The sequence below is a fragment of the Callospermophilus lateralis genome, chromosome 15 (genome assembly GCF_048772815.1).
Source record: "Callospermophilus lateralis isolate mCalLat2 chromosome 15, mCalLat2.hap1, whole genome shotgun sequence".
Lineage (NCBI taxonomy): Eukaryota > Metazoa > Chordata > Mammalia > Rodentia > Sciuridae > Callospermophilus > Callospermophilus lateralis.
This window is the reverse complement of record NC_135319.1, coordinates 89,162,166-89,175,471: the sequence shown is the minus strand read 5'-3', so window position 1 is coordinate 89,175,471 and position 13,306 is coordinate 89,162,166. Positions and strand designations below refer to the sequence as shown.

Below are 13,306 nucleotides of genomic sequence, written 5' to 3'. Positions count from 1 at the left end.
CGTTGACCATATCCAGGAGTAAGTCATCAGGGAGGCACGTCTAGCCAAAGATATTTTAATCACTTTGATTTTTTAAAAATCCATTTTCATCAGTTACTTAAGAGTTTTTAAGCTGATTCAGTCTTATGATTTCTACTACATTTATGCATAAATGAGCAACACAGGAAGATTGAAATCTCCAAGGCACAATGGAACGGTACAGCTTATCCAAACAGATCTATAAACTATTTTCTCTTCCTTTTCCACCTTGGAAGACCCACTGATTTTGTCCACCTCGTCAGGGATCTTTTTGTCCCGATCTTGCTTTAATCTAAAGTCACAAAGCAATAACAGTGACATTAAGAAGCAAATGCATCCACCCTGGTTGGAGGCAAATGAAGAGGGCAAGGCTAACATGCTGAACTCAAAGGGGAAGGATTCCAATCCTGCTTCTCTGTTGACCCCAGAAGGGGACTCAACCACAGAAAGACCCTTCCCAACAATTTTAAGTGGTGGAAGTCCTTCCTGAAATATCCTGACGTTGTCATGGCTCATTAAATAATTACAGCTCATTCAGAATCTATCTTTTCGAGATTTGTTCCATGACAGCTTAGTTTTACAAAATAAATTCAAAAGAACTTTAGAAGTCTTTTTATAAATATTGGAGATGTTAGAATCGGGAGGGGCCTCCTGAAGAGCTCAATCCCCTTCCTGGTTCAGGAGACAGACTTCTTTTTGAGAAGGTCAGGGTTGTGGGGTGGGCCTGGGTCCTGGCCAACTACTGGCCAAGGATGGGACCTTGTTGTCTCAGCTGCTTCTCAGAACATGCAAAGGTTCACCTTAAGAGCTCCTGAGAACATACGGTACCTCCAACCCGGGGCATCCCTGCCCTTCATTAGATGAGCAGGCAACTCCTAGACTGGCCCTATTACCACCAGAAGACCCCTAGAGTTTGACACTATGGAAACTACTCAAGGTAGAAAAGAGAAGAGGGCTTATTTTCCTGGACAGCTGCCTCCTAACAAGGACAGAGACCAGGGAACAATTCTCTGTTCTCTCTGATGGTGCTAAAATGGACCACACCCATTAGCACCCCCTGACTCAGTCTCACAGCAGAGACTTGGAGAAAATTTTGACATCAAACCCAGGCTCCACGCAAGTCCTGCCATCATAGCTGCAGGGCTCTGAACCATTTCTCTATGCACATGGGGATATTTTCTGAAGTTGCCATATGCAGGATAAAGGCGAAAATTAAATGAACGTCTTCCCATTAGTTATGTGGGGCCCAGCACATCAATAAATGCTCAATATTTACTACTGTTGTTGTCATTGTTATCATTATGACTGAGAAAGGAGAAATTTCCCAAAGAAATCCAGAATCACAAGGTCTGGGAGGAAATGCCATGCTCTACAAGCTGCTTTCTGCCTTTGTTCAAGATGTGAGCACAAATCACGAGCTCCCCACATTCCAAAGTACCCATCCAAACCCTCCCCACATTCCAAAGTACCCATCCAAACCCTCCCCACATTCCAAAGTACCCATCCAAACCCACCCTTCTCTCCCCAGTTTAACTGCTGGCCACAAGGCTATGACCCAAGGGAACACACAGCTAGGATAATGCCCCTAGCCACAGCAATGGAGCTCAGAAGTGCAGTGCATGCACAAGGCCCCAGGTTCCGACCAGAGGCAGGACAGTGGCCTCCTAGCAGTGGCAAGACACTATGTCCCTAACCAGAGCAGGACTGTGCCCCTAACCAGAGGGGAGCAACCTCATCACCCCCTGAATCCACACCTGCCATCCCCTCATCTGAACATACATACAAGCTGGTCCCTCACCCAGGGTGAACCTAGTGCCACTCCAGGTAGGACCAGAGCAGGGGGGCACGCTAGATTAGCTTCAAATCATACAGCATTCACTCTCCCTTCAGCTCTGCCCTAGGTTCCCTGGGAGCATGTCAGAGTATACTGGAGCAGGACCACAGGGTATGGGACCACCAGACCTCAGGGGAGCCTGGGGTTGCCCTAGTCCCTGGCCATGGGCTTCATTCCCTACTCAATATTAAGCATACAAAGGTGTTCTAGATTCTAGAGAAAAATAGTCTTAATGAGGAGCATGAGGAAGCAAAGTTACATAATGTAATAATGAAAAAGTATACAGCAAATAAAGTGATTTATATAGAAACAATTTATTTCCTAACTCCTACCTGTGATAGTCCAAATTCAAATGAGATAGACTTTAAAAAGGATATTCTGGCCCAGCATAGTGGTGCACACCTGTAATCCTAGTGCCCTGGGAGGCTGAAGCAGGAGGATCACAAGTTCAAAGCCAGCCTCAGCAACAGTGAGGCACTAAGCAACTCAGTGAGACACTGTCTCTAATAAAATACAGAAAGGGATGGGAATGTAGCTCACTGGTACCAAAAAAAAGATAAGAAAGGAAAATCTGGACAGAGCAAGTCCTGAAACTCTGAGACGTAAACTGGGCTACTTCACTAGATGGAAACACTCAGGCATGTTAGCTGGCCCGCACTCTCTGGGGTTCATCTACACGGGCATCCTTTACCAGGATGCCAGCCACAGACAACAAAACAAACCCAGTGCTATATGTTGGCTGTGCACCCCAAGGAGACACATGCTCCACCTCACTGCTCTGTACCCTTGGTCTGCAGAAGGAACCCAGCTCACACACCAAGAGACCAAGTGCCCTGACTGGCCGCCAGTAAGACTCTTAGCAGCCTTTCTGTCCTTTGATTAAGGAAGTTGTTTAGTTATTTCTTCTTCTTTCTTTTTTTTTTTTTTTGAAAGGCCATTCAACAAGGTGAGTTTACTGATGGGCACTGGAAATGAAAAAATTAGCAAGACCTATGTGTGGATTTTTTGCCTAAGTAACAAAATTTAAGAATAATGGGCAGGGTAGGGTGGGAGGCAGGATGGGAAAGGGCAGCAACTGAGGAATGGAATTGACCAAATTATGCCATGTGTCCCACTTGTATGCAAAAATATAATGCACTAATGTAAAAAATAATAAATAGAAGGAAGAAGAGTAGAGGAAGAAGATCCAGCGGAGGGAGAAGGGGAGAGAAAGGGAGGGAAAGGGCTTAGAATGGAGCCGATGATGGAACATGGATTTATGAATATGTCAAAATGAACTCCACTGTTATCTGTGAGTATAATATATTAATTTTTAAAAATATGGGAGGGCAAGGGGTGCCAATAAACTCTGGAAAAAAGGTACTATGATATGAACGTAGAAAGACTGTCTAAATAATCATTAAACTATTCTTAGAAAAGTAGTTTTCCACACAGACTAAGTGGCCTAAGAACAACACCCTTAATATACTGGACTAGACAATAAAAGTGCTAAACTGGAGTACCTCCATTACATTTTAAGGTGCTTCATAAAATTTTATTAATGGCATCTTAAATGTATATATAAAGAAAGAAACAGCCAGAAGGTTGAGGACTCAGAAGAAAATCCATGTCTCTCACTGGAAGTAATGGCGAACCATGCACCAAGTGCTCTGTCCCTAGATGCTGGGTGCTAGCCCTCCAGCTCGGACACTATCCCCTGGAATCACGGAAATGAGAACATCTCATGTGCCACATGTGTCCCCCCTACTTACTATGTTTTAAAAAAATTAACTCATCTTCCAACAGCAGTTGGAACAGGACCAGATGAACCCGGGGCTGGGGAGTCTGTGACACTCCCAGGAAGATGTTCTGAGCGACACCTGAGTATTCAAGCACTTGGCGCTGGGCACTTACAATGAGCTCCGAGTCCCGCCCCATGGAAATCACGGTCCGGTTCACTGTCCGGAGGAGTTTCTCCATGATTATCTGCACATGCCTCTGCGTTGGCCCCTGGAGGAAGACACACCAGTGAAAACCAACACCAAAGACAGCCCTGGACATACCAGCCCCCCTGTGGTCACTGGATCCATGTACGCCGTAAAAAGTAAATCAATTGCAGGCCATGGTGGTGCATGCGTGCAATCCCAGAGATTCAAGAGGCCAAGGCAAGAGCATGCGAGTTCAAGGCCAGCCTCAGCAACCTAAGAAGGCTCTGTACAGAAATGTTTAAAAACAAAATAAATGGACTGGGGATACAGCTCAGTGGTAAAGTGTCCTGGGTTCAATTCCCAGTCCAAAAAATAAACTGATTAAATTAAAAAATGAATAATTATAAACCTTAATGAGATGAGAAATGGTCTTTGTCAAAGGCAAAAGCCTTCACAAAGAAAACTCACAACACTTTCTTACAGTCTATTAAAAATAATCTCTTGGGGTTGGAGTTGTAGCTCAGTGGTAGAGCACTCGCCTCATACGTGTGAGGCACTGCTTCGATTCCCAGCACCACATATAAATAAGCAAATAAAATAAAAGTCCATTAACAACTAAAAAAAATATTTTAAAAAAATCTCATATAATTGTAATTTAATTTACACAAACCTTAAAACAAAAAGGAAATCAATTTAAACCGTATAATGTTTATGATCCCTGGTTAGACCTCCAATAACTCACACTGGGCCATGTTGAGACAACAACCCAGGCTGCTGGGTAAGCCCGATCCCCAGACCTCAACAGTCCCACACCACAGCATCTCTGCACACCAGCTGAGGGTCAGTTTTGATTATCTAAAAATCATACCACATGGAATTCTCTATCAGTAAGAATTCACTTTTATTTGGTGTGCAACTGATCACATTCCATGCACTAGTCTGGTCAGATGTGCGCTTGGTCCCTTCTCTGAAGAGCCACTGCCCACTCCCTGAGATCTGCTCTGCAGCCTCTTCACAGAGCCTTCCGGCCAGTTAGAAAAGCAAAGATCCTGGAACAGGACCCTGGGGCCGGCCTTCAGTGAAGTTTCCAAACCTTCCCACAGGAAATGGCGGAAAGAGTTGAGGTCCCTGTCCCCAGGGATGGATTTAATCTAATCTTGTTCATCAAGAGTTTTAGCCAGGCTGAGGAAGAATGAGGGGAGGGTGTCCAGGTGCAGAGGTGTGTGTGTGTACATTGCCCAGAAAGGTATCCAGGTCACAGAGGAGAGAGCTCAGAAGAAGCCCAATCCACTTAAAGCCCTGTCCAGGGCAGAGACAGGCAATGTCCTGTTCCCACCTTCCAGACACACCTGAAAAATCAATAGTGTCCGGGCTGCAGTTGTGGCTCAGTGGTAGAGTGTTTGCCTAGCATGTGTGAGGTACTGAGTTCAATCCTCAGCACCACATAAAAATAAATTAGTTAATTAAAGGTTTTGTGTCCAACTAAATCTAAAAAGTTTTTTTTTAAATCAATAGTATCACTCCCATGTGCACAGACATACACAGTGTGCTGAGGATGGGGGCACAGGGCAAGACTCCCTCACATGCTTGCACCAACTTCTGATTTAAAAAAAATGTAACTGGAATAAGCACACAGTTCCAAACCGCCAAAGAAAATCCCAAGCTAAGAAAGCATCAGAGGCAGCTATCCATGGAGGTAGAGCAGAGATCTGCTTTTCTTGAAAGTCTCAAAGCACCACTGGCTTGTTTAAAAAAAAAAAAAAACTTTGTGCATGTGTTTGTTACTTTAATAAAAATAAGAATTGCAAGTATGAATGCAAGTAATTAGCCAACTCTTAGCCTTTTATCTGACCTTAAGGATTGCATACTCGGCCTTGGGAGGCATTTCACTGAGAAGATACAGGAAAAAGAAAACAAATTTCAATTCAGGATAAACACTGCAATGTGAAAATCATGATATAGACATAAATAAAAGTAATTTGCGGGTGCAACTCTACAGAGAGAAAGAGAGAGGCTAAGACTCAAAATGAAGGCCGTTATTTTCTAAATGAGTCTGGAGTGGTCACTCACCACGTCCTTCCTGTACAGCACCTCCAGGATGTTGCTGAGCAGCTGGCAGCAGGCCTCCAGGTCCTCCTGCCTCTCCAGGTGGTACTTGAGCTGATCCGTCATCATGGGAAGCAGGATTTCTCTGCAGTCTACATATGAAACAGGGTTACTGGTCAGTGCGAGAGCCACCAAGGTGCAACTCATGTGTGCTAGAAGTCTGTGGACCCCGTCAGCACCTGGCACTCACGTTCTAAAGCATGGAAACAGACAACTGGAAGGAGCAAAGGACTCAACTAGTTTCTACTGTCCGTGAGAAGAGACTTTCTGTTGCTGTCAATGATTTTAAAAGATGCACACATCTATCTATGTGTGTATTTCCGTGCACTGAAATAGACACGTAACGTGACCCAACAACCCACAAACATGCAGAACATACTTAATCAGGCACACATATATTTCCCTCCTGGGGCACATAAATACAAACACAAGCACACATGTTGGGTTTTTACTTATTTTCTCTGCATAAATTAACTGATTTGCAACATTAAAACACTTCATATGACAAAAATTATTCTAGTTTCAGATTTTTGAGACTCTTCATCTTACAAGTGAACTACATGGAAGAGGTCCGCTCTGCAAAGTGATGATTAAAGGTACACAGAGCCCTTCCCAGGGCAGCTTCCTGGAGTAGGCAGAAGAGGGACAGGAAAATGGGAACCAGGGGCAGAGACACCGCTGTGAGGAATGTGACCGTAACATGGAGGACGGCTGGGCAGGGAGCGGGGTCCCGGCAAAGGAGTTTGGACATTCATCTGTTTTTAGATAGGAACATAGAAAGGATCATTAGAAAATAGAAGAGCCATTAGGAAACAAATACAGAGATACCAAAGATACAATGATACCAAAGATGAAAATTCCTAATTTTCTCTTCAAATTGGGAAATCCAATGTAACCCTAGCCTCTTCCATTTTCCAACGTGGCCTGTTCACAGTGCCATTTCTGCATTTCGAGACTAGCCTGGCCCTCACCATTCCTTGAAAGGTGCAAAGCCTGAGAACCTGGTCCTTAGGATTATACATTTTAAGATTTCCAACACCGATAATATAGACCCACATGTTTTACATTAATGGGTCCGGAGTTTTATGTAGGAAAAAAAAAGCAGGCAACACTGGAGTGAGCCCTCTGTTCAGAAACACTTAGAGCTTTCCCCAGGACCACACTGAAATGCAGGGCTGGGAGGAGGCAGGAGTGGGGCACCGGCAGGAAGAAGGAAAGAATCCACAATAACACAAACCCTTCCACTCCATGTCCCCCAAGGACTGTGTGTGGACAGCCCATGACAAGTTGTTTTGTGAATTCTATTTGGATTCAGCCTAGGAAAGAGCTTATAGCAATACCAATGTTCCAGAAGGAGTTGTGTCCACTGAATGTATGAACATGAGGATTTGCACCTTGGCTTCATGATCACACCAAGCACAAGCAATGCATAGGTTGTGAGGGCTGCACATACTCTGACAAGTCGCCAAGCCAGCCTTGCAGGGGACACCTCTGAAGGAGGCACACATGTATAGGGATGAGGCTGTCTGAGGGATCAGGGCTCTGGTTTCAGCCAAGCCTGTACCAATTCCCTTTTCACCAGCCCTTCCTGCAATGCCGACTGAAGGACCACAGTCATCTGCAAGAGGGACCGTGGCCCCCTGGACTTGAGTGAAGGACTCCAAAAAGCCAGGACATGAGGTTGCTATAGAACATGGTCCAGTGTTAGAACCACCAGATACAAAGCCAGTCCAAGGGCAATAGTGCAAGAAATGACCTCGCTGGAGTGGATTTGTTTGAGAATGAGAACTCACTGAATATGCTATTTCCACAAAATTCCCCAAACCCTGACATCTTTCCTACAGAACTCCAATGTCCACAAATACCATCCACCTTCAGGAATTCTAAGTCAGCTGACCCTAGCCACATGGGACATCCAGGGAAGAACCACACTCCAAATGCTCCAGCCCAATGGGTAGAAAGATGCCCTGGAAAGCCTCCCCCATCCCAGCCCAGCCCTGCCATGCCAGGCCCTTCCACGTGGCCCCCACTCGACATCGTCCAATGTGTCCTTTCTGCCCACCTCAACATGAGGCGAGCTCTGGGGTCTTCCTGTTCCCTTGATCAGATATCACTGCCAACTTTCTGGATAACAAATGGATTTCCCAGGCATCTGTGGGGGTAGGGCAGGGGGGTGGTTAGAGCCACTAGGACACAACAGGCAGTAACAATCCTGACAATGTGACTTCAGAGGAAACAATGGAGCCCCCTTAGCAAGGCTGTTCCTGAAGGTAGCCGGGGATCAGGTCCCGGGGGCTTGCCAGCCAGGGCAGGTCCATCAGTGGTTCTCAACATGCAGAGCTGGCCCTTCAGGCTCTGGAACCCAGATGTCCTGACCTAAATCCATCCCTTACTGCCCCATTCATCTACCAACCTGGGCAGGTCGCTGTGGACTGCACTATGCTCGGCGCTAATTGAGTGTGTTTGTCTCATTTGTCAGGATTACTCCAGGGTGAAGGCAGCCAAGTCTGCCCCTTCATCTTGGCAGGGAGGTGCGATCAGCCATCTTGGGCTACCTGATAGGAATACCCATGTCCACCCTGCCCCAAGGGCCCTGTTAGCTTCACCTGGTTGCTATCCAGCCTCTCTTTGATTAAAAATAAAAAAAAAAACCAACTTGGAAAATTTACTGCCACTTTGTCACATTTAAAGACATTTCATTCACCAAGCCCCCTGATAAGCCATTTTTCTGATGGACCGGTATCCCATTGCATCTCATCATTCAGTTCCCACACATCCAGGGCCAGTCAAGATGAAGCAGGGAAATGGGGACAGGTATACCTTACTTACAAAGATGCAATGAGATAATGCTTGAGGAAGGACTTTGCAAAACGCAATCCACCATGCCATCCTGAAAGACCACCCTGAAGGACCCCCCTGCCCCAGCGCCAGCAGCCGCATCAAAAACCCCAAACAGACAGAGTTCCATTCACACTGACCACAGGATCAGCCCACTGAGGAGGAGCATCCAGGTGCTGGGAGGTGACGCTGCCCCTGCCAGGGATCTTGAGCAGCCTTCAGGGACAGGGTGACACCTGGTTCACAGGCCCACAAAGGAAGAAAGGAAACTCTGAGACACCAGGAGGACAAGAGCCAGGGGTGGTGTGAGCCACACCGTCCACCCTACTAGTGACCCGTGATCTGCAGACCTCAGCACACAAATCTAGGCACAGCAGGCCTCTAATGTCCATTTCTTGGGCCATATTAAATACTGAGGGCTTTCAAGGTCTGTCTGTCTTTATTGGGATGTCATCCCTCTGAGAGCATACACCTCCTCATTCTTTGTAACAGGCTCAGCCCAACACACAAACCAGCACCCGAAGGTGGGGTGTGTGTGGATGTGTGTGGGGGGTGGTGTTCATATATACACTGTGTGTTCATGTACTCAGTACTCTCTTCCTTGGAGTATTTGCTGGATACTCAGCTTCACCAAAAAGTTTCTGAGCCAATCTGGATGACAGAAAATGGGTGCACATACAGGCGTGCTCACGAGTACATGCACATGCGTGTGTGTTGACTCAGCTGAATTTGTAATCACATGCACATGGTATCAAATTAAAGAGTCTAGAGTCAAAAACAGGTCTATGACCCAAAGCTGCTGTCAGTTAAACGGAAACTGTTAAAGCAATAATAAAAATGATATCATCATACAAAGAAAACTAACGCCTTAGAGTGGCTCTACCCATAGGGTAGACTTCCAGTCACCCTCCCGCAAAGCAGAAGTTATCACAAATATCTCAGAACCTCAGGTTGTTGAGGGTCTTCTCTTATTTTGTAGTTCAGTCTACAGACTATCAGTTATTAGAACACTGAGAAAAGTACATCACCAGACAGACAGACAGACAGATACAGACACGCATGTCTGCAGTGAGCACGGAGCAAGGTGCACCACCATGCCCACCCACTCACACCCCTAGAAGGAAACACTTCAAAACATGAGAAGCTGCTTCTAATGCTCAAGAAGAGGAAATCCCTGTCGCATTATGGACGTCCCAACTTGGCATCCTGAATACCCTTCCCTAAGGGCAGAATGTCATTTCTACACAGTGATTAGCACTGACAAACCCATTGGGTCCAAAACAGATGGCCAATCAAAAAAAAGAAAAAGTCTTATATTCTAAAAGGAGAACACATTTTGAATAAACTATCCACACATAACCTACTTGACTGGAAGTTGAGAATCCTGATTCCCCGAAACTTTGGAAGAGTCTTAATCAGTTCATCCGTACACACAAAGATCTTGGCTTCATATCTTAGGAAAGATGATTAAGCTCTCTGAGGCTCAATTTTTCTTCTTATCTACAAAATGGGGCTGTTGTTTGTTGCCTCTCAGGTTTATTGTGGGAACTAAAGGATGTCATGTGTGCATTTAGCACACGGCTAAATAAGGGATAGTTGTTAAAACAACAGAAATAATAGTATTGTGCACAGTCAACCCTTTCAGCTAAAAGCACGCCGAAGCAAACTAGTTGTTCACAATTGCACTATCAAACATGGTAGTCACTAAACACTTGACATATAGCTGGTGCCACTGAAGAATGGAATTTTGATTTTATTTAATTTTAATTGGTATACCGTAAAGTCAAATGTAAAAAGTGACACTTGATTTAGTTACTGGAGATAAGTATTCAGAACAGCTTGAGCATGTGACTCTAGTTTTACAACGGCAAATTACATCAGATGATAAATACAAAGAACGAGTCCTTGATGAAAACGTAGCACCAAAACAGAGATGTGAAATGAGGGTGAAATGCACATTGGGTTTCGCAGACTCAGTGTGAAGAAAAGAATGTAAACTGTGTCATTAGTTATTTTTAGATTGAGTTCATATTGCCTTGATATTTGAGATAGAACATTACTGAAATTAATGTTACCAACTGCATCAGACTTTTTCTAATGTGGTGACTAGAACATTTTAAGTCACATCTGTAGCTCACATCGTGTTTCCGCAGGACAGCACACCCTAATGGCATACCAGGAGGCAGAGGCTGATGGCCTCATGCAACTTCTCCTCCTAGGAGTCAAGGCCACAGCTTTCTCCCACCAGACATCCCGTCAAGTGTGTGTGACTCCAGGGCCTCTCAGAGACCCTGATTCCAACTCTAGGCACAGCCGCAAGAAATCCAGAATGAGTACGGTTGCCCTTGTTTTCTCTGCCATGCACAGAGAGCAGTGAAGGCAGCTGGGCTCAGGCAGCCAGGGAAGGGGCAGGCAGCCTAGAGGACTGAGACCCCAGAACACTGGTTTTGCTGCTCACACCAGCCCGCTTCCATGCTCCTGTCCGCAGGGTGACCCACGATTACAGGCTCCAACCATTTAACATCTGTTCATGCTCAGTTGTGAGGGCTAGAGCCAGGATGATTAATGCTCTGGTAATGGGCACAGAGAAAAAAATATTAATCTTTATAAGAGGTATTCAACAGGCATCATCGGCTTATAAATGTCCAAGCAGAATATCCGTCTATAACCCCATTACAGCTCTACATTAAAGTAAGATACAAAAATGAGAATGAATTTGTCCATTTAAAACATTCATTTTTATGAATACTGAGTAATGTGCTTCTTAATTTTTAGTTTGGTCACATTAAACAAATGATCCATAAAGTGCATTTAATAACCTTGTGTATGTTGCACAGACTGAGAGCCAGAATAACACTTTTAATGAGAATTAAACAGTGAGAGCCATATAAATGGGGAATGCTTTCTATTTATCTTTTATAGATAACCATCTTATTTTCAACCATCTATGAATCCTATACCCACGTTTCAATATGTTCGAGTGATTTTTCTCCCTCCACGCAGGTCTTAAGCAGCAGATTATGCAGGAGACAGTGCCAGCACTGGAAAGGGTCACGGGAGCTGTCCATTCATCTCCTCTCAGCACAGGAGTGGGGACCAGGAGCCCAAGGAAAAACACATTCAGGAACCACACTGCTAAGCAGAAGCTGAGCCAGAGTTAGACACCTGACTCTTGAGCCAGAGCTCTGCAGGACAAGTGACCCAGGCATGTGTACGTGTAAATATGGGGGACACTGGCCTGTCAACTGAAGAGGGAAGTTCCCAAGAAGCATCTCCATAGAACAACTTATGAAAGTGAGTGTGCCCAGAGGAGACTAATCAAGTCACCCTGGCATGGCGCTTCTCCTTTCTGGATGTTAGTGTCCTCGTGTGTAAAATGGACAGACACAAATGCTCTGCACAGCATTCCTACTCTGACTGGACAGGCAGCTCCTTTGAAAGTGTTCTGCTCAGAACAGTGACACCAGGCTGCCCGCTGACATGATCAGAAGTGCAGAGATCTGCAACTCAACCTAGAGGTGCCCCATGTCATGGAAATTTAATTGAGAAAGTAACAGAGCTAGTAAAAAGAGCACGAAAACTGGAAGGAGCATAGCAGTGCACATGGGACCACGGGAAGAACACGGAAAAACAATGTCCTCCGAATGTGGCCACAAGGCCAGGCAAGAAGGGAGCTGCCATTCAGAAGACCAGTGTGTGGAGCCGACAATCTGGACCTTTAGTTTGAAGAACTATAACAATAGGGATCAGCTTTCCATTATTTTGTAATAACAAATGATAGTTCAGAACAAGTAAAAGAAGCATGGTGGAGACATATCGTAGATGAGTCCCATTTAGAAGTAGATGAGAAAATTAGAAAGACTATAAAGTCAAAAGCCAGGAAAGGCCGTGTGGGAAGCACTGGTCAGACAGGGAGTCTATCTACTATGTGGATGGGAGAGATCAAGGAGGTATTTGGTAAGTCTGCCAGTCTGTGGGCAGACTCATCATATGGAAGATGAGAAAATAAGGAAGGACACACAACACTACGGACAGATGTCCTACCACTGGAGAAAAGAGGCAGCCAGGAACAGAGTCAGGGTCTGGGTGGTCCTGCCCATGTGCTCCTCCTGGTGCCCTCACGATGAGATTTATACATTGAACATAAATGACCACAGACCAGTTGTAGGCCTACATTTTAAAGAAACTCTGGATTGTGCTCTTGGGCAGGGATTTATATACTAATAGAAGAATAGGGTCATGAAGCAAAACCTGCAAGATTGCAAGCTGATGTGGGGCTCTACCCACTGCCACAGCAACATTATCACACGGTACAGAAATCCACACTCAGGGCCCAAAGGGAATCACAGGCTGGAGGACTGAGGGGCACAATCTGCTGATGAGGTACAAAAAAGGTGAGGCCCCCTCCTCAGAATGTCCTTTCTGTACTGAGCATCAAGCAAGAAGGACAGGAGCCCACTCCCAGGTGGGCACAGAACTGAGTCAACAGGAGACCAGGGTGACGAAGTTTAGACTGCACCATGAGGAAAGGCTGGCACTGCCAAGTGATCACAGAGAGAAAGAGAAAGAGGAGAGAACAAGCCCACTCCTGAACACGTGAGCA

General features: G+C 45.4%; 1 protein-coding gene across 2 annotated transcripts in view; it reads right to left on the bottom strand.

Annotated features, from left to right (window-relative positions):
* Dock1 (dedicator of cytokinesis 1) overlaps nucleotides 1-13,306 on the bottom strand; it is a 447,303-nt gene that overhangs the window by 267,270 nt on the left and 166,727 nt on the right. For both annotated transcript variants that reach the window (XM_077105459.1, XM_077105460.1), the window contains exons 26-27: nucleotides 5,830-5,957; nucleotides 3,746-3,841 (exon numbers count right to left, since the gene is read on the bottom strand). In XM_077105459.1, coding sequence (XP_076961574.1) covers nucleotides 3,746-3,841; nucleotides 5,830-5,957 — 224 coding nt within the window. The remainder of the gene's footprint in view (nucleotides 1-3,745; nucleotides 3,842-5,829; nucleotides 5,958-13,306) is intronic.